The sequence below is a fragment of the Etheostoma spectabile genome, chromosome 15, assembly GCF_008692095.1.
Source record: "Etheostoma spectabile isolate EspeVRDwgs_2016 chromosome 15, UIUC_Espe_1.0, whole genome shotgun sequence".
Lineage (NCBI taxonomy): Eukaryota > Metazoa > Chordata > Actinopteri > Perciformes > Percidae > Etheostoma > Etheostoma spectabile.
The window spans coordinates 32,204,420-32,228,762 of record NC_045747.1 but is presented as its reverse complement, the minus strand read 5'-3'; the positions used below and the strand labels follow the sequence as shown (position 1 = coordinate 32,228,762).

Sequence of the window (24,343 nt, the reverse complement as noted above, 5' to 3'; positions counted from 1 at the left end):
AAAAAAAAAAAAACTACGTGGACATGGCAACTCTATTCCTCTGACTTTCTAGACAGCCAATGTTTTCCCTAGGTTTGTAAAACGCGGGTGGTTTAGGTGTCCTTTCTCAAGAAAATGTTTAATTTGTTGTTGTTTTTAATAAAAAACAAAAAATTACATTTCACATAATTTTGGACCATTGTTTATTATTACCATGTGAGTTTCAAAAATGTGTAAAAAGCTAGAGCAGATAAGAAATTAATAACACTCAAAAAACTACGACAAAAGTTGGTCAAAAAAAAGTCCACTGGGGACCAACTCGAATCCTTAGATCTGTGAAAGGACATTTAGTTAGTTTTGATGCTTCTGGATTTTACATTCATTGGTGAAGTCTTGTAATGGTGGGGAAAACGGACAGCTATCCCAAGGCACAGATACAGCATGAGAGCTCCGTGTTGTTTATGTGAGGTTTTAAAGTCGACACAACTTGTTTTAAAGGACGTAAACATATAAAATGTATAAAACTATATTTGGACATGTGTTATTCCCAGACAAACAATGCAATTTCATAAACTTCTCTCCCCGTGATCTCTTCCATATTTCTATTGCTCATCCGGGAGAGAGGAAAAAAACTGTTGTTTTGCTCTCTTTTTATGAAATGTATGCATCGAAGCTGCCAATAAGAATTCAAATGAGCCTGAAATTATAGACGAGAGAGTTGAGCGCTGACAGTTGACGGGTATAATGAGAATGTTACCTTCCAAAAACGAGGCTTGTGAAATGGACCTGGTTGTCTATATGAAAAGCAAAACAGACGGAGAAAGTGAGTGAACGTGTCAGGTGATTATTTTTTTTTTGAGCAGGAGCCCAGAGCTGGACGGAGCCCTGCCGTGGAGAGTGTCCTCGGAGGATGGATGAGAGAGCGAGACCTGAGTGAAGAAGGGCAAACTATTACTTAGAAATATGAGATTGAGACGAGTGAAGGTATGTTGCTGAGAAAAGACCAAATCTGCTGTGATAGATGGAAAAAAAAAAATAGAAAATAGAGCACAAAAATTGCTGAATCTAAAATTCTGGACTCGCATAAAAGACTTAACTGCAGTTATTTAAAACTGCTACAGAAAACAGAATTATGGTATTATTATCTTCAAATCTTCATAATCTAAGTGCAGAGCTGCAAATGTTGTGCTTAAAAGTGATGAGAGAGAAAAAACCTGAAACAAAGTCTCCTTTATTCTCTCCGACGGCTTGTTCAAAGTGTAAATCCCTCCCTTGGTTTCTTTGTCCCCGTCTGCGCGGCGCATTTGCAGTTCAGCTGCTCAGAGACATGGCGAGGAGTTTATTTATTTATCCATTCCATTTAATTAGAACATTTGTGCTGACAAACGCGGAAGTGCCGCATTAGCGCCTAGTTTACACCCGCCTTCCCCTGACTATTGACTCTCGAGGATGCAGCGGAAGTCGACGTGTTGGTTTCTAAGTGACGATAATGGAGAGGAGACACCCAGGTGCACTTGTAGACACGTGGAAACCCTAAAACACAGGCTGCCAAAATATCTGGGCTTCATGACACTGATGCATTGAAGTACAAGACAAGGCAAGTTAAGTCTGATTTAAAACGGCAAGTGTGGAGAGCCAGAAAAGCTAAAACGTGCCATTAAAAAAGTGGGAAAATAATGCAAAAATAAAAAAAGTAGGATAGATATGGGGTGTAACTTACAGTCAGTAGCTTTATTGCATTTTATGCTACGCTCTGGGAAGAAGGACACCCACCCCTGCGACCCCATATATTCACTCTGTTATTTCAGGGAACAAAAGCGGGGCTCTCGAGGCCATGGGTGGATCCGTGAAAGGAAGAAAGGAGTCCTGCTCCTGGTCCTGTCTGAATAGGGGCCTTTCACACTTGGAGAGGCCTGTTTACTCTCCCTCAATAATGGCTCTAATTTTCTGATCATTATTGAGTAATTCCATCCACCCCCACACCCAACGTTTAACGCTTTCTCCAATCACTCACGCCACCTCGTTCGTGTCTCCGAAGGGCCCCAAATGATTGTACAATGCATGTTCTTCATTTCCTCTAAGGCCATCAGTCCTTAATCCTCCTGACTACCCTTTTCCTGCTCGGCCCTTTATAAAAAAAAAAAAAAAAAAAAAAAAAAAAAGCACATCTATTAAGACACCTGAAGACAATTAGCAAAAAAAAATGCAGGCAAATTAGATTTGCATGGAAAAAAAGAGAAATCCTTCAGCATCGTTGAATTTTTTCCCCTACATGTGGACTCATTCTCTCCTCTGATTGGTGAGGAGCAGCGCTTTATCCTCCATTTTGTTTTGGACCTGAACCACAGCAGTACCATCACACCGAGTAACAATATTCGCTCTGCTAAAAGCCGGTGGAAAATATTTAAGGAAGGAAGAAATTATATTTATAAAAAAAAGATTACATCTAGTTACACGATAGCCATTTTAATCGACGCGCCGACATCTCCATAAAATAAGACTAAATTTGAATGGCATGATCGTTTTTTTTCTAGCAACCCGCTGTAAAAAATAAAAAAAAATGTAAAAGCATCCATAGGAGAGGTTTTAGGGGCAAAACTGGACGCGCAGGAGGGGGGAAAGCGTTAAGCAAAAAGAAGGATATGGGGGGGGGGGGTGTTAAAATGAGAGAAAGAAAAGGATCAGAAGGAGAGAAGTTGGCAGAGACTGTGTCGGTTTGAAAAGCTGGCACCTTCTAAACAGAGCTGCAGCTTTGGGTGCCAAATGCTGCCAACCAACCCCACTAGCCTGAATATGTGCCCTCCCTCTCTCTTTGTTTTCAGCATGGCATTTTGCATCATCTTTATTCTACTGTATGCTTCTCTTTTAACTTTATATCGGTGCTCAATATCACCCTCACAGCAGTGACTGACATTTATTACCATTTAATGAGAGAATGAATAAAAAAATTAGAGGGAGATATTTATTCATCTATTCATTATTAGTGTTCATTTCAAGGATTTTATCTAGTATTTTTTATGTAAGAGGATTTTGTTTGCGTATAATTGCTAATTTTTGAAATTTGAGATGGTTTGAAAGAAAAATGAAAAAAAATCCACGCAGAGACGGTGGGAACTGTGCTCGGCGGCGGCGCGGTCTTCCGCTCCCGTTTTCCGTATGGAAAAGAGCCGTCCCAATTACAGGGCAGTGTCCCCGTGCTCTGCTCCACTGGACCGAGGGAACAAGGCGCGACGCGGACGGATCAGAATCTGGTTGCTGGGAACCGGCCCAGAAAAAGACGCTTTCCTTTCTCTCTCCTCTCCTCCTCCGCTGCCTTCACCTCTCCTCTCTCCTCCTGCTGCTCTTTGCCCCTGGGCTCGGGCGGCTGAGAAGCCAAGCCGCCCCTCCTGCGCCGAGATACGTATGTTTTTAGGGGACAGACAGATCTCAGGCCTGGCTCATGTACAGAGAAACAGAGGACTGGTCATGCAAATTCACACACTGAAACGAGACAGTGTTAGAGACCAGAAATAAAAACACAAAGAAACTAGACGGACATGTACTCCTATTTTGCAGCTGTTCTTTTAAAAAAAAAAAAAGAAGAAAAAAAAGGAGAAAAAGAGGAGAAAAATCCATCAAATAAAATGCAGTAATTGCTCAATAGATATTAATCCAATTCATTTAATCGCATGTGTTTACTACATTCATTAACGTTGTTTAATGCCTATAATTAGGTCATTTAAATTTAGTGAGAAATAAATACATTTCTGTTTGTTAAATCTCAGCTACCATTTCTTAAGCAATAAGGATAAAAAGTGAACTGAGCTGTTGAATTGCTAAAGAGACACCATAACAATTTATTTATTAACCTTAATTACACAAATAATTAAAAATCACTGTACAGTGAAATTAGGAAATAAAGCTAATCCACAACAGGCACTCTCTGGTAAAAGGAATTTTTCTATTTGCAAAGACCTATCAGCTTAGACCTGACCTTTGTTTCAAATTAGACTTAATTCAATCATATACTCAGTCTTTTGTGTATCTTTTCCGGTATTATTCACTAAACTGGATAATTACAGTGAATATGAAGCCGGTTGGCCTGCTACCAACCCCGTAGAGCTGCTCGATTGAGGAATGGAAAGTTGGGAGACGTTGGTTAAAAATAAAGAGTGTCGACGCTAATCTTTTCATTGATTTATGACACGCACGCGCACACACACACACACACACACACACACACACACACACACACACACACACACACACACCTTAGTGTCACCGACGCTGTCGTGAGAGTGGCTCGCCGGCGCTCGAACTTTATTGGTCCCATTATTTCAAATGACAACAAAGCGTAAGAAAGTTTCCGTTGAAAGTGTCCGACCAGCAGAGCATTTCACACCAGATGAATGAGGCTCCCTCGGCGCCGACACTCTGTTTCTCTGTCGGCCCGGGTTACGGACCAGTGCCAGAGCGCTGGAGCACTATTCTGTTCACGCTCAGCCAAGGAAAAGAAGGGACTCATTTAATAATTATGATTCCGTCAATTCTCGTTCTGCAAAACACTCAACAGCTGACAGGACAACATAACCTTGTGTGTGTCGGAGGATTGGTGTAATCTTATAGCACATATTCTGTTAAAACCTGCATAATGTATAGCCACCACACATATATATCCCTTAGTGTGTAAAAAACAAACAAATCCTGCTCAGTCCTGTTTAGTCTCCTCTTCATTATGTCACTGCATCTGATAACGTTACCTCCCTTTCAAGCTCAGGATATTGTGCAAGGCAGATAAGATGTGATTTATGGATTAGAGAGGCGTTAAGTGTCTCGGTGTCTCCCTGTCCATTCTCCTCTTTGTTCGCCACTATTAAAAGATATTCTCTTGGCCATTTGTAATGTCGGGACCACGCACAGACACACGCTGATGGGTAAATGAACATCTTCGGTTCGCAGTGGAACCGTAGAGATACGCTGCAGTCTGGCGCACACAGACACAGTTGGCTTTAGGGCCTGGCCCAGGCCTCTCTCTGGTCCCTCTCTGGTCCGTCTGTCTCCAGCGCAGAGAACAGACATGGAGGCTGCAGTCTCCGAAAACATCTATTCTAACAGCGCAAGTGATGAAAGCTGTACGGAGGCGGCTCCAGCATGACTAATCCTGAAACCGTGCGGCTTCGTCAGATCGACAAATATGGAACGCAACGCAGAAAAAAAAACAAAAAAAACAAAAAAACAAAAAAAAACACATGAACAGAGCCAGAGTCTAGGTGGAGGAAGGCCCACAGCGTCCAACTGGCGAGCCTGACTTTGGTTTCTACCGACCTGCGATCAAAGATGAGATCAGATCTCCCCCCCTTCTGTCTCTGCTTTGCTTCCTCCACATCCCTGAACCATTATCGTTATCATCATCAGATGCAGCGCAATAAGTGCAATGAAAAGGAAACACTTTTGGGGTTGACTCCCATGAGTCCACGACAATTATTATATCATGATCTGTGTATGTGTGTGTGCAGGTGTGTGTCAGCAGCCAGGTATTTGTCAAAAAGCACATTTTGCTAGTGGAACCTTGCTTTGCAGCTGCAGAGCAGCAGGGCAGGTCGGAGTGCAGCGGCTGTGATCTGTCCCAGCTCTCACTGCCCCGCCTGGAAGGGCCCAAGTCTATAATTGGACCAAAGCAGAGACACATACTGTACTGGAGGGAAGCAGAAACAGAGGAGGGGGTTAGACGCGGTGGATCTCCTGTCCTGTCAATCACGCCGCTTGAAAGCAGAGCCCCCCCCCCGCAGCTGGCGACAGTGACATCAGAAGGACAAGAGAGTTGAAAAACACCGCGGCGGAAGACAGTCCGGTGACACGGCTGCGGTCCAATCATCAGGCCCTGGCAACTGATAGCTTCCGCAAGACACAGACACCCTGGAATGGGGAGCTAAGAATAAAACTGTAACGTTGCCACCCCAACGGGTAGAATGGAGCCACTGTCTGCCTGTCCTTCTGTAAACTCTGGTTAACCCCAGACAGCCTCCTGGAAAACAGAGCAACTCCAGTTTATACAAGAGGATGTTTTTTTGTTTTTAGCTTTTTGCTAATGTTGCCTCTGTTCCATTCTAGTTGTATGTGCAAGGTGCTGCGCAGACTGCATGACAGGGTGCTGTGGGGAAAAAAAGCTGCGCACGATCACAAACCTTCTCCCTCCCACAGCAGGTCGGCTTTTTAAGCAAGCAGTAAAGACACAAAAAAAAATTGCCACTACTTCATTCATGATGTTGCACAAGCCTTTCTCCAGTTTTAACACATTGTTGTAGCCAATAAATGGAATGTTGTTCTCTTAACTGGACAACACATCTGAAAGTGATTTATATAAGAATGCTCATATGTATACAAAAATATACAAACGTGATGTGTTACCGCACACAAATCAGCAAGATGAAGGCGATTGAGTGTTCACATGAGGGGTGAGTGGCTGCTGGATTCTGGCACGGAGTAAAAAAGAAAGGCTTTGCTCCAGAGGGGCACCAGGCTGCGCTGGGAGCTAATCTGAGCCGCGGTTCGCCACGGCACATTGTGGAACAGGAAGAGGCGCTCACAGAGGCCCCGCAAACTCAAGCAGAGTTACACACTGGGCTGAAAGGAGCCTGGCATGGGGTACTCTGTCACAGAGGAGCGCTGCCCCTCCCTGCCAACGAGAAGAATTAAGGTCCTGTAACTGTATGCCTGTGGTAAGGGAGCCCTTTCCTGGAGAGACCCCGGGAGACTAGTTACGGGAGGGGAAAAGGAAACACCTGACTGACTCCACCTGCAAACACCTGAATCCTGGAAACAGATAGCGTAGTCACAGTCACACATCATTTGGAGTTTTTGTGGTACAGCTGGGCTTCAATTATAAACACATCAAAACACAAATAAGTCACATATAGGTAGAGCTGGGCGATGTGCAGAAAACCTAATATTAAAATATTGTTGAATAAATACCTCGGTATAGATCTTTTGAAAATTGGGGCTTTAACAAAAAATATTTACACCATGAGACTTTTGATAACTAATCATCAATAATGTGGATACAGCTAGTACAGTCTGGTAAGTTCAGAATCACTTTACTGTAATGCAGCCTTTAAAACCAGGAAAAGACACCTGTGTCATATCATGATATCTACAATTTAAGCCGATATCTAGCCTCATATCTAGAATCGCATGACATCTGCACACCTCCAAAAAATGTAACGCTGTTAATGATTTAAATGTGCTGCTGAGAAAGTGGATAAGCTCTGTTCTCCCATGACCACGGCAGGGATACCAGGCGGGAATTAATTGAGAATTTAAATTGCTTAAAATGACTTACAAAACATAATCATATGGTTTTACACTTACAAAGAAGTATGCCTTTCCTTGTTATTGCAAAAGCATTAAAGTTTATAATTATAGTAGTTTATAATATATGTAAATTTAGCATTCACATTTTAGTATTGCTATTTAGGAAGACAAAAGAATCCTTGTTAAATTAAGCAAAAAAAAACAAAATATTCCCACTATTACATTTCACAAGTTGCCTTTAGAGGTTTGGAGACAGTACGTTAAAATATTTTTTAACAAAGCGATTATAACTACATAGTCACAGCAGGAACCGCATGTCCCGAGTATGGAGAAATGAAATAAAAAAAATGGTATTAATCAACAAGAGACAGAGCCACGTTGCCATAAACAAAAAAAGTCTCAACCCCTGTATGTGTCAGCATGTGAGTGTGTCCACTTTTGCGTGTGTGCAGAGTGGCGTAAGGCCGAGTGAGGCGGCTGACGCTGCAGACAGACTCTCGCTGCCTCCTAAGCTACCTGGGACTGGGCCAGCTGTCACTGTACTCTCCAGAACACCACACACACACACACACACACACACACACACACACACACACACCAATCTCACAATAACATACACATGGATTACAGACACACCTCCACACCCCCACACGGACACACACCCACACCCGTTTGCAGATGCTTTTGTTTACACATGGCACAGGGAAACATGCACGTTTGGATTTAGACAAATTTGCCCACAAATACTTGAACAAATGTACCAACGCAAACATATCTCTAGGTAAACATAGGTTTTAAGCCTGACTGTCAAATTCTCAGAATCTCTTAGACCAGATAGAAACATCTATCTGACACACATTTGTTTTGAAGATTATGTTGCACAGACTGTCCCTTTAAATGTCAAGTTATCTTAGTCCTGACGGGGTTTATCAAAGCCTGGCATTGGCTCAGCTGTGTACATAATGAGGGGCAGGGTCTAATTTGTGACTCGCATGACAATAGGGGTGTAAATCACCCGTTGTACCCCAACACGATATTAAATCGACACGATACAGTGTTTACTGGTATCACGGTACGACTTCGATTCCCTTCAATTGAGGTGCCTGCGACCAATACGGGACAATATCAGTTACATTTATATATATATATTTACAAAAAGCAACTGAAAAATGATTAGTCCATTTCATTTCTAAGCATCTCCAGTCATTGAAATGAAAAACAAACTACTCTTTTTAATAAACAGAATAAAAAAATAAAAGTTGGAATTTCAAAATAAAGGCGCATCTTAAAGATGACAATATGTATGGATATCTTCATTTTGCATCAATAACATTGGATTGTTGTTGATAGATCGATTTTATCCACAATATTGTATGGTTACACCCCTAATAGTATCACATATATGTGTGTGTGTGTGTGTGTGTGTGTGTGTGTGTGTGTGTGTGTGTGTGTGTGTGTGTGGTGTGTGGTGTGTTGGTGTGTGTGTGTGTGTGTGTGTGTGTGTGGTGGTGACCACAGTAACAACACATACCTGGTGTGTGGACGAAGTAGGCCAGGTAAAGGTCCAGCTCCTTGACGGTCACTCCGATGTGGTGCGGCTGGACACACAGGCCGTGGTTGGAGCACTGGGGCGACTTGACCAGCCGCTCGCCGTCCGTGCTCTCCAGGGGGCTGCCCTTGAACAGGATGACCATGACCAGGTCCAGCCGCCACACCTTGTCGGCCTGGCGGAGGCAGTCGATGCGGCGGATCTTGCCCTTCTGGTCGGGGTTGGACAGCACGCAGCAGGGCGCCTTCTTCCCCGTGATGGTAAGCACAAAGTCCTCGCGGAACTCGGGCCGGATGTCCTTGCGGAGCTTGGCCAGCAGGCGCGAGGCCCACTTCTGCTTGATCTCCGGCTTCTCGCCCAGCAGCTCGTCCTTCACCGCGCGCTCTTCGTCCTTGGTCATCCTCTTCTCGTGCTTCTTGAAGTACTTGCGCTTGCGAGCCTGCAGGTTGAACCAGGTGTAGGAGAAGGCACGGACATGGGGGAGGAGGGCCTCAATGAAGGGATGAAATTCATCCTGACGACAGAGAGACAAGGTGTTAGGAGGCTGGACAGAAAGGGCTTGCAGCATGCAAATCTTAAAGAAAATGAATAATAAAAGCTGGTAAACAAATTAGACAATTTTAAATGAAAAAGAGGCAGCAGGGTAAAAAAGTGATTATATTGTTAAAATTTAAATTATTGTAACTAGAGGGAATTTAAAATCGAATTACAGTTTACTAAAATATTTAGTCAAATAAATATTTACCAATCACATAAAATATAAACAAATATGCAGCAATAAACCAGAAAATTCATCTTAACTGTAAAATGCAAAGGTATAATGCAAAGCCTCCTTTTCATAAATGAACAGCAAAAACAAGACAACAGATATAAAATACATGAATAGCAATCCAACAGCAGCTGAAAAGCTGAGCCAAGTCGCGCTCCCAGCTTTCTGCTGTGAAAAGAAAAGTTATTCTGCTGTACCATAATACCTTCACTACATATCTCTGGGCGACAAAGCCCAGATCTCGCCACAGCGTTCCTGTGCCAGGGTTGCCACACACCGGTCGCTCACCACCGCCAAGCTTTGCCGCCACAAGACCACTGTTGAAATGTGCAGCTAAAAGATCAGCCATACCATTTCCTATCTCTGCTACCATGCAAGGGAGCTCCAACCAGACTCACATTTCCACAACAAACTGAAAGCAGACAGAAATCACCACAGAAAACCACACTGCTAGAGGAAGACAGACGGCCTGGTAGTTACCATTTTGCACTCTCATCATAAATTTGGCACAGCGTTTAAAGTGAAAAAAAAAAAATCTCTTGCACCAGTTTTTTTTTTTTCCTCCCGCGCTCCAAAATGTAAAGCAAGCACTGGTTTGGCAGGGTGTAGAGAATTAGTAGATGGGGGAGGGGGGGGTTTTAAATTTTTTTTTTTTTTTTAAATTAGAATTTATCAGAATATGCTGCTCACTAAAAACAGTGGGCCAAAGTTTAAAAACCAAAACCCCAAAATTTTAGGAAGGAGAAAATTCACTAGAGCCAGACCACGGCCAGCAAATCATTACACAAAAGCCAAAAATGACAAAAAGACAGATTAAAAACTTGTAGCAACAAAAATTGCCAAGTAAAAATAGAAAGGTTCACAGTTTTGCACCGTTAGAAAAACTTAAAATAATACAGTCCTTTGTGCTTTCCAAAAATTAAAAAAAAAAATTTAAACAATGAACCTTGAAGAAAACAAAAAAAGAAAAAAAAATCCTTGGCAAAGAAGTGTAAGTGGTGGTGGTGTCTGTTCTGATCCCTGGGCCCGGCGCAAGACACACACACACACACACACATATACACACACACACACACAGATGGGGGGGGCCAGGGAGAGCAGAGCACAGAATAGAGAAAAAAAGAAATAGAGAGCCGAATCAATGTTGGACGAGCGCATACGACCGCTGGCAAAGCTGAGTGCTGCTTCTTTTTTCCCCTTTTCTCTCCAACTCTCTCTCTTCCACTCTCTGTTTCTCGCTCGCCGTCTCTCGTCCTCTCCGCGTTGTTTCCCTAACCATTGCTTGAGCTTTTGCCAGCGCGAGTAGGGCCCACCTATTTGGCAACAAGACGCCTGTAGCCCAGCCAATGCGTTAGCTTCAAGAGCTGAAAGGGAGGGAAGAGAGAAAGAGGAGAGGGTGGGGAGGGGGGTGTAGTGGCAATGAGAGGGAGAGCGCGCAGGAGAGAGAGAGAGAGAGAGCAGGTGGGAGTGTAAGAGAGCGCGCAGCCTTTTCCAACGCTGCACAATTTGCCAAATCGACAAGTTCCACTCTGACACGGAGGCAAAGTTCAAGGGAGCAAGTCTTCTCCCGCACCAATCGCCGCAGCCTTCAGCCTGCCTCCATCTTTACTATGGCCGCCATCACCTCGTCTCCCTCACCCCCCTCCACCCCCACACAAACTCCCGCCCTCCTCTGCGCTCTTCTGTCTCTCTCTACCCCTCGCTCTGCTTGCATAATGCCACCTTGGCAGAGGATGGCAAAGCGAGGACACACAGCTTCAGAATCCCTCCAGACCCCACCACCGGCAGCTGCTCATGGGTTTACCACAGCAAACAAAGAGGGAGAAACAAACCCAGGCAGCCACACTCCTCCGACTACACACACACACATGCGTACATACACAAATCAATGATGGGATGATTTAGAGGCAGAATACTGAAATGGTTACAGAATTTCAAGGGGAAGGCGGCAGGCAGGCAGGGGAAAGTGAATTTGCCTCAGCTGTATGGAGCAGCACTGAAAGCAGCAGGTAAATGGTCAGCTGGAGTGTTAAGTGTAACGTCTCCAACAAAACTCCCCAAATCCCAAATTTGCTCTGCGCCTTCCTTTCTGAACTCCCGGGAGGATTTGGCGTTGGGTCTGTGAGTGGCGACGGCTGCCATGTTGCCTCATCGCGATAGCACGTCATTCAGGGCTGCACCTGCTCCGCAGACAGCGAGTCTGAAGGCTGCGCAAACACACACACTCTGGGACCTGAGGATTGGGACTCCGAACAAAAAGAGGACAATTTCGCCAAATACAGAAATCATATGCGAGAGAGCTGCACAATTCATCGCAATTTTATCAAAAATGCAATATTGACTAGTGCAATATCCAAATCGCAGGGGGAAATACTTGTTAGATGCAAAATTTGTGTCAAACCATTCTGAATGATGTATTGTGGCGCTGCAGAGACGGGCCGGCCTACAGATCCTTTCCTACAGACTAAAGAATATATCTGTTTGGTACAGACCCTCGCTTTAAAAATAACACCATAATCATTTACATTTTTCATTGAAAATGAGACCAATGATACAAAAATGATCCTTCCGTCCAATGCAGCCCTAGTTCATGTGCTCTGCCAATGCCAGAAGCCAATCCTAGAAACCAAGGCAACAATCCCAAGCAACATCACCTAGGACACCTAGGACCGTGTGCACAGCTGAAACGATTAGAATCAGAAAAGGGCTTATTGCCACAAGGAGTTACACCTATGTGGAATTCACCTTGGTCAATGGTGCGAACATACACACACATATTAAACATTAATAAAAAAAAAAATTAAAATATAAACAATTAATAGTCACTTAATCCATTAGTCAATATACAGAAATGAACCTGCAACTATTTGGATTATCGACTAATCCTTTGTCGTTTTTAAGCTAAAATACCTATAACGCAGATGTGATGCTTTCCTTTGCCATGTATGATTCTAGGGCTGTACTGAATGGATTTTTTTTTTTTTACATTCAAAGCTCTGAGGTTTTAAGAAATTAATTTTAAAAAAAAAATAATTTATCAAAATGAAAAAAAAGGGTCTTAAATGAGTTTCTTATTACATCAACTTTCTGCAATTATAGAACTCGTCGCTTTTGTCAATCTAAAAACATGTAGGCAGCAGGCAAATAAGGCCATAAAATAATGATATAATGAATAATAAACGCGGCGTAAGGCTTACAGCAACATTATGTTAAACAATGCTTTACAGAACAGAACACACTGGAGTTATGGGAAAATGTTTGGATAAGGTCTGGGCAATGTATCGATATTATATCGACATTGATATGAGACTAGATATTGGCTTTGATTTTGGATATCATAATATCGTGATATGACACGAGTTGTCTTTTCCTGGTTTTAGAGGCTGCATTACAGTAACGTGATGTCATTTTTTGAACCTACTAGACTGTTATAAATCTTCTATTATGTTCCTTTACCCACTTAGCCATTGTATCCACATTATTAGTGATTATTTATCAAAACTCATTGTGTTAATATTTTGTGAAATTATCAACAGTCACACTACAATATCGCCACAATATCGACATTGAGGCATTTTGTCAAAAATATTGTGATATTTGATTTTTCCCATATTGCCCAGCTCTAGTTTGGATCGCACAAGTCGGAAACAATACGCAGCCACAGCATAATTCTACAAATAGCAAATTACTGATAATAATACTGTAGCCTTATATCTGCAACTGCGCAGAAACACTGGATTTGAACAGAATGAATAGACATGCAACAAAAATGTGTCTACTTAAAGGTTAACGTCATGAATAAAGCTGTGAAATATCTGGGACAGCCCTAGATGATACTAAACTGAGTATTTTAAGTTTTGGACTCGGGGTCAGACCAAAAAATTCAAATACGTCACCTTGGGCTCTGGAAAATCAAAAGTCATTTTCCACAGCTGTCTGGCAATTTAAAGACAAAATGATTAATCACGACAGTAATCGCCAGATTAACCGACAATGGAAATTATTGTTAGCTCCAGCTGTAAAGTCAATATTTGAGCCGTGTTCACAAATTGGAATTCATAAATGTCTCTCCCTGTTCAAAGAAAATGACTCGGTGCAGTCGCATTGCTCAAAAAAGGCCAGATTCTGCCAGCTCATAACAGAAGTGTTAATCTCTGAATAATGCCAGAGGTGGCTGGCATTCTCATTTAACCAGAGCAACATTGCATTGTGCAAACAAAAGGTAGAGGCACTCAAACCCAATACCAACGCCATTTCTCACTGATAAACATCAGGACCTCCGCTCGCATCGCACGCAGCTTCATCTTCCAGCCATCAGCCTACTGAAACAAAGACTCTCACTCATCATCTGTTAGCACGATGGAGGACAACACACCTCCACATTCATCCTGCTCGCCTTGTGTGCCATTGACCATGGTTAGATAAAGCAACAAAGGAAGCCAAGGGATTCACACATAGCATTGTGTGTGTGTGTGTGTGTGTGTGTGTGTGTGTGTGTGAGAGACAGAGAGAAATATGGCATCCGAGTTAAAAACATTTTCTGCTCCCATCACCACCTGCAATTCGAAAAAAAAAAAAAGAAATCCTGAAACTTAACTGGCACTTGAATGTGCTTCCTGTGAGTCTGCTTTTCAGTAAAAATTAAGTCTTTCTGGGTGACCCTGCCAAGATGCAAATAAAACACCATTCAAATGTCACTGGAATTTGACTACCAGGGGGGGTTCAAGTCATTTTACTTAGCTATACTATTTGCCTTCCATGGGCTGAAAAAGGAATACATCCAGGAATAGCTGTTATGCAGATACTTCCCTACTGCCAAATCTGGAGGGAGAAAACCCGTCATTCAAAGTCTCCTCGGTGGGTGAGCTCTACCGTTAGCTTTGCATGTCTCCGCTATCAGCTACGCCACACTGGGTCTGTATAATGCTCAGTATTGAAATGTACCTAGGCCTACGCCTATTTTATTTAGGTTATCGAAACGACATAAACCCATTATGGAAGGTGTGTCTCGGTTAATCTCCTTACCTGGAAATTAAATTAAGGCCAAACGCGCGTGGCCTTTGGCTCACGTTCGGGTTTATTATTAATTAGCAGTCGAAGCTGCAGTGGGTGTTTTCTTCCTGATATTTTTACAGCCATGAAAGAGGCGCGAATATCAGTTCCCATTTCCGGTGTTTTATCTCTTCACCTTAAAGGTCCCCAAAAAATAGTAATTAACTGCTGTGACCAAGACTGCACGTGACGCGTCATGGGTCACATTTCAGGCCTAAAAATAGAAGAAAACTATTCCTGCGTGAGTTTCTCTAATTGACCGATATAATATTATTTCTCACCAACATGTTTCTTTGGCTAATTCCCTCAAATGTCCAGTCTCCGTTAATACGTCGAAACCCTCAGCCAAAACAATTAACAATGCGCCATCACTTCTTTTTCTCCCTGTCGTTCTCTCCTCACAGGGCACTTGAAATATGACTACTTGAAAAAATAGTGTAGCCTAAAACATCATCGACAGAGTCTGCCAGCCAGGAATAACATGGAAATGAAAAAAGGTTGAAAAAAAAGACGGGCTGGCATTCCCGCGACACATTTGTGCTACAACGTTCCTAAAACCCGACGTCAATCATCACGGAGAGAGGAGACCCGAAACACATGGAAATATGGAAGTGAACATTTTGTCTGGGTCGAGTATATGAATGAATGTTTTTCCAATGAGGCCCTGAATGAGCCGGATTATGCCAGCTGCTGATGAAAATATGAAATAAATCCTGGACCTTTATTCTCTAAATCCGATTTGTTTTCGTACCCCCCCCCCAAAAAAAGAAGAGAAAAATCAAATTGTGTGCCTTATTTAAAATAAATAAACCTAAATATACGTAAATGGGCCTAAATGTGTGCTGTTATGATATTTTGCTAATTATTGATATTCAAGCCCCATTCCATTTTTTCAATATCAAATGTTGCTGCAGCTGAATTTCAACAGGCTATGACAAGATAAAAGAAATGATTTTACAGTCCTTTATGTTTTAATTCTCCGCACGTCTGACCGAGCCTGTGGAGTTGGCTGCCAACTTCAGATTAACTCTTTCAGTGAGGAGAGAAAAGGCTCTTTACTCTCAACAATCCCCCAGTTACATTCATTAGTGTGCCTGTAACAGCCTCTGCATTTCGACAGAGGAGGGTCTATCGTTTAAAATATTTACAATTTGTTTTTTGGTTTTTTTACTTTGCATGAATAGCCTTAAAACTATCCCATTTTATTGTTCGCTATTATTAAAGGCTCAATCATTTTCACAGGTTTAATCAAACAAAAATCTAAATCAGATCTAGAAACAATATTCTAATTGAATTTACAGGACTAATAATGTTAATCAGAATTAGATGTATCTAGTTTTCCAGCCACTTCAGTATGGAACCCTCCTGCAGGTCCGTGTGACTCTCAATATATAGACTCATTCTATTTTTTACATGTTTGCATATGTGTTGCTTGAAAATACTAGACTAGATGAATAAATATGAAGCCTTAATAAACCCGCGGGAGACCGTCCTGCTTGCTTACGAAGTAAATATCTCTACAGAAATGCGAATGTAAAATTAGGGCAAGTAAAAATGTATGAGATTAAATTGACAGAGCAGTCTGAAGTATCTGTTTAGTTTTCATTCAGGAAACCTTGTCTGACAATGGGAAAAAAAACAATGGAGGGGTGAGCTTTGCTCTAAAGTCCAAATCCTAGCCAAGAAAATCATGACTCTGGCACAGTAACATTTTTTTTTTGTTATGATAAATCCTTGGCTTGAATGTTTTTTTTCCAACCAACATTGAAATCATTTAAATAATTTCAACCCTTTTGAATGCAGAGAATTGGATTTTTCTAATATGATTACATACACAATAACAATGTCTTTAACTTAAGAAAAGTTCAACAAACTCAGCCAGTGATAAAAGTCTCCTCCTCTTTCTGCCCCATAATGCCCAGCAGTAGGCCTCGCGGCCCTGCTTTGTCCTGCTCTGCCCTGTGGTAGCTGACCTCGGCATCTCACTAGACCAATTAAACTGTGGTCTGCATGACCCGGGGGCCTCGCAGCCGCCTGGCCCTTCATTAGCGCAGCCCTGTGCTGGTGCAGGACTGGGCTCTGTCCTCTCCTGCCCGGCCGAGTGTCCCTGACCCTGGAGGGGACGGAGCCTGACCCCGGCTCCCTCTGACCCCGGCTCGGACCGCTGTCAGAGAGCCAGAGCAGGCAGGGGGGTGGCGGAGGAGACGGGGTTAGGAGAGACAAAGAGAAGATGCGGACCGATTCAATTATACGCTTAAGAGGGAAAAGATGCAAGAGGCTTGTGTAGGAGTCATTTGTACATGACATTTAATGAGTAAGGAGTTTTTAGGATTATTTGATTGACTTTAATTGACAAGCAGTGGTGGAAGAAGTATTCAGATCCTTTACTTAAGTAAAAGTACTACTATCACATTGTAAAAAATACTCTGTTACAAGTAAAAGTCCTGCATTAAAAATATTACTCAAGTAAAAGTACTTAAGTATTAAAAGGAAAAGTATATACATTTTAGAAATTGGAAACGATCAAAACAGTTCAGTTAATCAACTAATCGACTAGTCATTTCAACTGTACTTGTAGGCTGGTATATTGTATAGTTTTTCACAAAACATTGTATTTTATGAACTACATGGTGTTTAGTGTGGTAAAAATCTTGATATGTAAAGTAGCTAAAGCTAAATGATTAATGTAGTGGAATAAAAAGTACAATATTTCTCTCTGAAATGTAGTGGAGTAGAAGTAGAAAGTGGCACGAAAAGAGAAGACTCAAGTGAAGTACAAGTACCTCAAATTTCTACTTAAGTACAGTATTTGAGTACATGTACTTAGTTACCTTCCACCACTGTTGAAAGGACAGCTTGAAGACAGGAAAGAGGAGAGAGACGGGGGACGACTTGGACTTGAACCCGGGCCGCTGCTCCTACATGGGGCGCAGACGCTACAGGACGAGCCCCAATGAGTGAAATCTTTAAAACAAGGTATTTGGATTCTTCCAGGTGTGAATATTTTATTCAAAACTGGTCTCCAAAGTCAAGTTTCTACCTTGTGAACTAGCCATTAGGAGGTTTATATATCACAAGTGGCAGGTGTGTTCTCTGGTTTCATCTAAAACTAACCAAAGGGTTTCCTGATGCCATGGAAAGCATGTCTTCTCTAGCTCGTGGTGGTTTGATTCAGTAATCAGAACATGCTACAGTGCCTGAAGCATGACCCTCCATTGTTATTACACACAGTAATCATTCCTGGTAATAATTAGACATGGTTTAAAGGAAGAGACACAGGATTACATTTTAAAGACTGGGGGGGGGGAGAACCTCAGAAGGGCCCACACTCTTTGTCGCTGTGGGGAGTAAGTGATGCGTAAACATCCACGGAGCTCAGCGCCCTTCGTTGGTTGTACTTCTCTGAGTTTACAAACCAGCACGTTACTATGTGTGAAAAATCTGCAAGCAATTTGCGGTGGCTGCGCGCTAACGTGCCCAGGGTGAGCCGTGTGGGGGGGGGTGTGGGTGGGCCCCAGCCTGGAGGAAGAGGCACGAACGGCACATTCCAGTCCCACAAAGGGGCTCCACTGCCTGGCTGCACAGCAAAACCAACAAGGCCCTTCAGACCTCTGGCTCTCGAGCTCCTGGATATCCCCCTGCAACTACCAACGTATTGATTTGTTTTTTAACATGGAGGCCTGGTTCCATCAATACAGATTACTTCCGCACTTCAAATCACTTAAGCTAAAAAGATGATGGCTAAAAACAGAAATGTTGCACCTATGTGTCTGGTTGTAGTTTTGCTTATTTGAAGTTAATGCACTTGTACTTGATTCTTGGTTTGGAGATTGTACCTTGATGGTTGAATGCACTTATTGGAAGTTGAAATGGATAAAAGCGTCAGCTAAATGAAATGTAATGTAACGTAATGCAAATCATGCTGCGCAGCGCAGACATGAACTCACATGAGAACACTGAGGGTTTTGTGTGCTGAAAAGAAAAAAGACAAAAGGAAACGTGTCATCTATAACTGCTCCAACAGCAATGAGAAACCAAATCCCTTGAGGCTATTTTGTTTTTGTGATAGAGATTTTAATAAACTATCTGTTCCTGCTTGAGGAGGAACAAGACATGTTGGGGCGTGCAGCTCTTCTTGCATGTAGATGACAGTATTGATGAGGAGGGAGGGAGGGAGGGAGGGAGGGAGGGAGGATTGGAGGAACACACTAACATATAATCCACGCAAACTTAACGCAGCACGTGGTAATTCAGGCTGCTTATTGACATGGATCTCAATATTGCTGATGTCACGCCTGTGCATTCCTTGTGAAATCAAGGCTCACCTGTGTGTAGCTGCATGCATCACAACACACATTACCTGCTTTTGCACACATGCATGCACACACAAACACACAGTCTCAACCCCCGGCCCGCCTGCCACTGTCTAGAAAGAATGTGCTGTTGAAGAAAGGAACCGCCTTGGGTCTCACTAACGCGTGTGTTTGTGTGTGTGTGTGTGTGTGTGTGTGTGTGTGTGTGTGTGTGTGTGTGCGCGTGTGCGCACTTGAGTGACTGGCCATGCCCAGGCAGGCCGACTAAGCACCACACAGCCGCCATGACTGAGTGTTTTCTCACTGTGCCAGCCAACAGACTACCGCTGCTCACACTGCTGCCAGTGCAGACTGAGACGGTTGTAACGGGGGATACTACTGACTGGACTAAGATGTTGTGTTCTTATCTCTTAAAGGTCCCATATCGTGCTCATTTACAGGTTCATACGTGTATTTTGGGATTCTAGTAGAACATGTTTACATGCTTTACTGTTCAGAAAACACATTATTTTTTACATACTGCCTGGCTGAATATACCTGTATTTACCCACTGTCTGAAACGCTTCGTTTTATCGCCTATCTCTTTAAGGCCTTCCTGAAAAAAAAAACATGTCTGCTCCTATTGGTCAGGGTTTCTGGGACTCGTTATCTGTATGCCTCGAGGAAAAAAAAACGTTCAGCCTTTCTGTTAATTTTTTGCAGTGGCCACTGGCCATATTGCAAAAAAAAAATCCCCCTGCTTCCCAGAAAGGACTTTCCCCATATGCCACCATTGTAAAAGAGCTGGTCTGTAAAACTGTTGCCAGGACACCTCCAACTGCAAACCAAGTCGGTTATCACTCTTTCTATTCTGAATTTTCAATCCATGGATTTCTTTTATTTGAAAAACTTCCCTCGAGCCGAGAATGGCAATTTACAAAACTTTTGACGTCCCCACAATGTAAAGTCTCTGGGCCGAGCGGGAACTCGCGGGCAGGGCCAGCGGGAGGAACATATTCAGTGGGCCGCATTTCACAGAAGTAAACCCGGAAGCTTGGAAACGTTTTTGGCGTATGTGCCAGGCAAGCAATTCCATTGAACTGAATAGGTGCCATTTTGAGATCCGGTATAGAGTTAATGTATTGCAGTCATGATCAGCACTCCCGGAGTCTCTGCACCGTCATTGCAGCCGGGGAATGACTGTAACAGCAGTGTAGCAGCACTTTCTACCTATATTTTCTGAATACGGACTGTGTGCATTTCTCTGTGGATTGAGCATTTTGATACTTTTCAAATATATAGCACCTCTACTTACCTTTTAAACAAAAAAAATACGGGACATTTAATATTACAATTTAAACTCACTCGGTGAAAAAATACCCCAGGTGATTTTAACAATTTAATCTACCAAGATCCAAATCATGAGCCTGCCAGAGTGGCTGGTTGAGGAGACAAACTTCCAAACCACAGCCAGCTTTTAGCAGCATTTGGCTGGTGGCAGGTGTTAATTTTCTACCCTGGTAAAAAGCAGCTCTGTAATCGGTAAACACGATGCGCCTGGCCTGCAACAAAGAAATACATTTAGCAAATTCATTCTCTTTGATGCTGCATTCCTATTTTGGTTTTGACAGAAGGTGATTTATTTTTCATGAACCCATCAGAAACATTTAGGGGGATATCATATCATTATAACAGCATACAAGCAGCCAGTGCCTATAGCCTTCTCTGTGTGCCACTTTATCTTTGTTGTAGACAGTCTGATACGTTGTTGACACACATCACAGAGAATTACAAGTAAGTTGATTCATCAATAGGCTCAAAGCAGAAGGATGTTACGCCATAACCCCTTTAATGGAAAGATCCTTTTGCATTTGGAATTAGAATTTCATCACAGCATGAAATAAAAGCATCGTCAGGTTCATGTGTTAACTTGCTGCCTAACAAAGCTGTAGGGCTTTACTGCTCTTTTCAAAGAGACAAGTGTGAAATGCCTAAGTCAGCCTTTCACACACTGCTGGAAGAAGAAAAGTGAGCCGAAACAACACGATTGTGTTTTCAGACCCGAGACAAGCAGTGCGCTCCAGCAGAATGCTGCTGTGTGTCGCCCCATTTGAACATGAACCAGTGTCGTTGCACCAAAAAGAAGTTTTAAACATCCTCCAGATTGTCTGACACCTACACCCTAATCAATACTCTAGGTTTGCAACTAACGGTTATTTTCATTGTCGATCAATCTGTCGATTATTTTCTCAATTAATCGATTAGTTGTTTGGTGTACAAAATGTCCGAAAATGGTGAAGAAGGTGGATCAGTGTTTCCCAAAGCCCAAGGGGACATCCTCAAATGTCTTGTTTTGTCCACAACTCAATTACTGTGTATTCAGTTTACTGTCACAGAGGAGAGAAGAAACTAGAAAATATTCACATTAGGGCTAGGCAAAATGGAGAAAATCAAATATCACAATATTTTTGACCAAATACCTTGATATCGATACCGCAACAATATTGTTGTGTTGACTATTGCTGCTTTCACAAAATATGTACACAATGAGATTTTGGATGAATATTCCTCAGTAATGTAGACATAATGACTAAGTGGGTAAAGGCAAATATTAAAAAAGTTCCAACAGTCTGGTAAGTTCAGAAATGACATCACTTTACTGTAATACAGCCTTTAAACCAGGAAAAGACAACACGTATGCCATATTACGATAAAATGATATCCAAAATCTAAGATGACATCTAGTCTCATATCCCAATATCAATATAATATAGATATGTTGCCCAGCTCTAATTTCCATTTAATTTATTTTTTCAAAAGAAAATGACTCAAACGATTAATCAATTACCAAAATAGTTTGCGATTAAATTAATAGTTGAGAATTAATTGATTAGTCATTGCAGCTCAATACTTATTGGTACTGGTTACATTGTTGGGAAAATGCACGCTTGTTCCTACAGTTTGAGCTTTGTGTAGATTATGAGTAATGTTGCTTTGTCTCCACCCTGCACTCAGGTGCATGACATGAAGAGATGAAATGTGCATTCTTAACACTCTCTAAGGCTTTTAGATGCTGTCAGACTATATGTCCGTGTACAGCGTGATCATAAATTACAATACATTATCTTTAAGAAGTTCAGGAACCCTGTTAACTGCGTACCCTTCTCACTGAAGGTAGTACATTTATAACACTATTAATAACCCACAACTAACTCTTTTTAACAGGATAAAACACCGTGAAGTTAGAAGATGAAGAAAGACCGGAGATACACCAGAACAACGTATGCTCAAGAGAAGAGCCGTCTGCTTTTCCCAAGTTTTTTTGTTTCTAAAAAGTTCTAATTTAACCACTGTTGTTGCCCGTTGCTCTAACATTACTTGGTTGCACTAACGTTACTCAGCCGAGCTAATGTTACTCAGCCGTGCTAACGTCACTCAGCCGTGCTAACGTCACTCAGCCGTGCTAACGTCACTCAGCCGAGCTAACGTCACTCAGCCGTGCTAACGTCACTCAGCCGTGCTAACGTCACTCAGCCGTGCTAACGTCACTCAGCCGTGCTAATGTTACTTAGCCGTGCTAATGTTACTCAGCCATGCTAACGTTACTCAGCCTTGCTAACGTTACTCAGCCGTGACATGTCAATTCAAGCATGCAGCGGAGCAAAGACGGGTTCAAAGCCATGATTAAAACACTGGATTAAAACACTGGATTCAAACACCGACGGAGGCGGACGGCAGAGCTATGTTCATCTCAGCAACCTAACTTCTTCCAACTATGATGTTTTAAAAGGGAAACAACGTTAAAGTTGTTTGGATGTCCATTCATTTGCTTTGTTTCTTTTACTACTTTGAAGTTTGCTCAATAAAAATAGTTTAGATTCTGTACCGGTTTCATGCATTCTCCTTAATTCCTAAATCAATTTTAGTAAACATGATGATATTGAAAAAAACATACAAACCTACATAAAAAGCAAAAGAAAGAAAATACCGTAATATCCCGTTAAACCGCCAGAATCTTAAAAAAACACTGTGATACAACTTTTTGGTTATACCACCCAGCTCTAAGGTGACTTGCAGTATTTAGCTGGGGCACTTTTTTCATGTTTCAGATGTTATTAGCAGTTTCACCAAACTGGGATTTCATTCAGTCAAATTATCCAATATTTGGTGCCCTGTTAGAACGTGCGGGCACTTGCAGAGGCTCAGTCCTCGATGCAGCGGCCGTGGGTTTGGATCCGACCTGCAGCCCTCTGCTGCCTGTCATTCCCCTTCTCTCTTTCAAGTCTAAGCTGTCCTAGCAACAATAAAAGGCATGTAAATGCCACACACAAATAAAGTCTTTAAAATTATCCAGCATTTCACAAAATAACAGTGGTTGGAGTCATTTTTATATCCAAAATTGTGTTTTTTTTCTTCATATTTCTTCTCCCATTAATTATCTCACAACCTCGCACATGTATCTGGTGTCCCTGTCCACTTTGGTCCAGCTGCAACAATGAAATGCAGCTGACTGATTAGTTGATGCATCACTATTAACAATCGAATAATGTCATGAACATAATAATGTGATCATTCACATTTGCTGAGAAACATTTGTTTATTTTTAATTCATTCCGATTGTAAATGCAGGCATTTGAAAATATTGTTATTGTCGGGTGGAAATCTTGTGATTGGTACTGGGAAAAAATTTGAGGATCATGAGCTTGAGGGTCATTTAGCAAAAAATAAAAATCTGAATTTTTCATTAAAATCGTACATAATTTATCTAAAATCTCATTGTGTGAATATTTTGTGAAAGCAACTCTATACAATATCGTTGAAATATCGATTAAGGTATTTGGTAAATATCAATATTGTGATATTTGATTTTCTTCATATTCAGCCCCAGTCTGTGGTCACAATGCGCTACCACGCACCACATTCTTGGCGGTTGTTATGACCATGGGTGGCCAGCGATGTACGGAGCGCCAAGACCACACCACCACCACAGCCGGCATAAGGGGAGAACAGCACTGTTGTGGCTCTGAGACACACGCACACACGCGCACACACACACACACACACACACACACACACACACACACACACACACACACACACACACACAGAGGGAGAAAGCCCACTGCCTGCTGTATTTGTAAATGTGCCATGTACAGATTGTAAAATGCTGAAGAACACATCTGAATCATCATCATCAAGATAAACCAGCAGCGCCGTTAACCTTCGCCGCATGCTTGGGGATAAAAGGTGGAGACCAAACGCAGACAGGTCAGAAACCTCCCTCCAAACTGGCTAATGCGCTGATTGCAGTTACACAATCTAAACTCTGAGACATATGTGGAGACACAACCACAGAGCAGAGTAGAGCAGGCCAAGACAGAAAAACTCCCTCCTGCATAAAGGCTCCAGGAA

At 42.2% G+C, this 24,343-nt stretch overlaps 1 protein-coding gene across 1 annotated transcript in view; it reads right to left on the bottom strand.

Annotated features, from left to right (window-relative positions):
* The window catches only part of nfixb (nuclear factor I/Xb), a 144,236-nt gene that overhangs the window by 102,173 nt on the left and 17,720 nt on the right, over positions 1–24,343 (bottom strand). Inside the window, 1 exon segment of the mRNA XM_032538004.1 lies at positions 8,801–9,332. Within this exon segment, the coding sequence (XP_032393895.1) occupies positions 8,801–9,332 (532 nt within the window).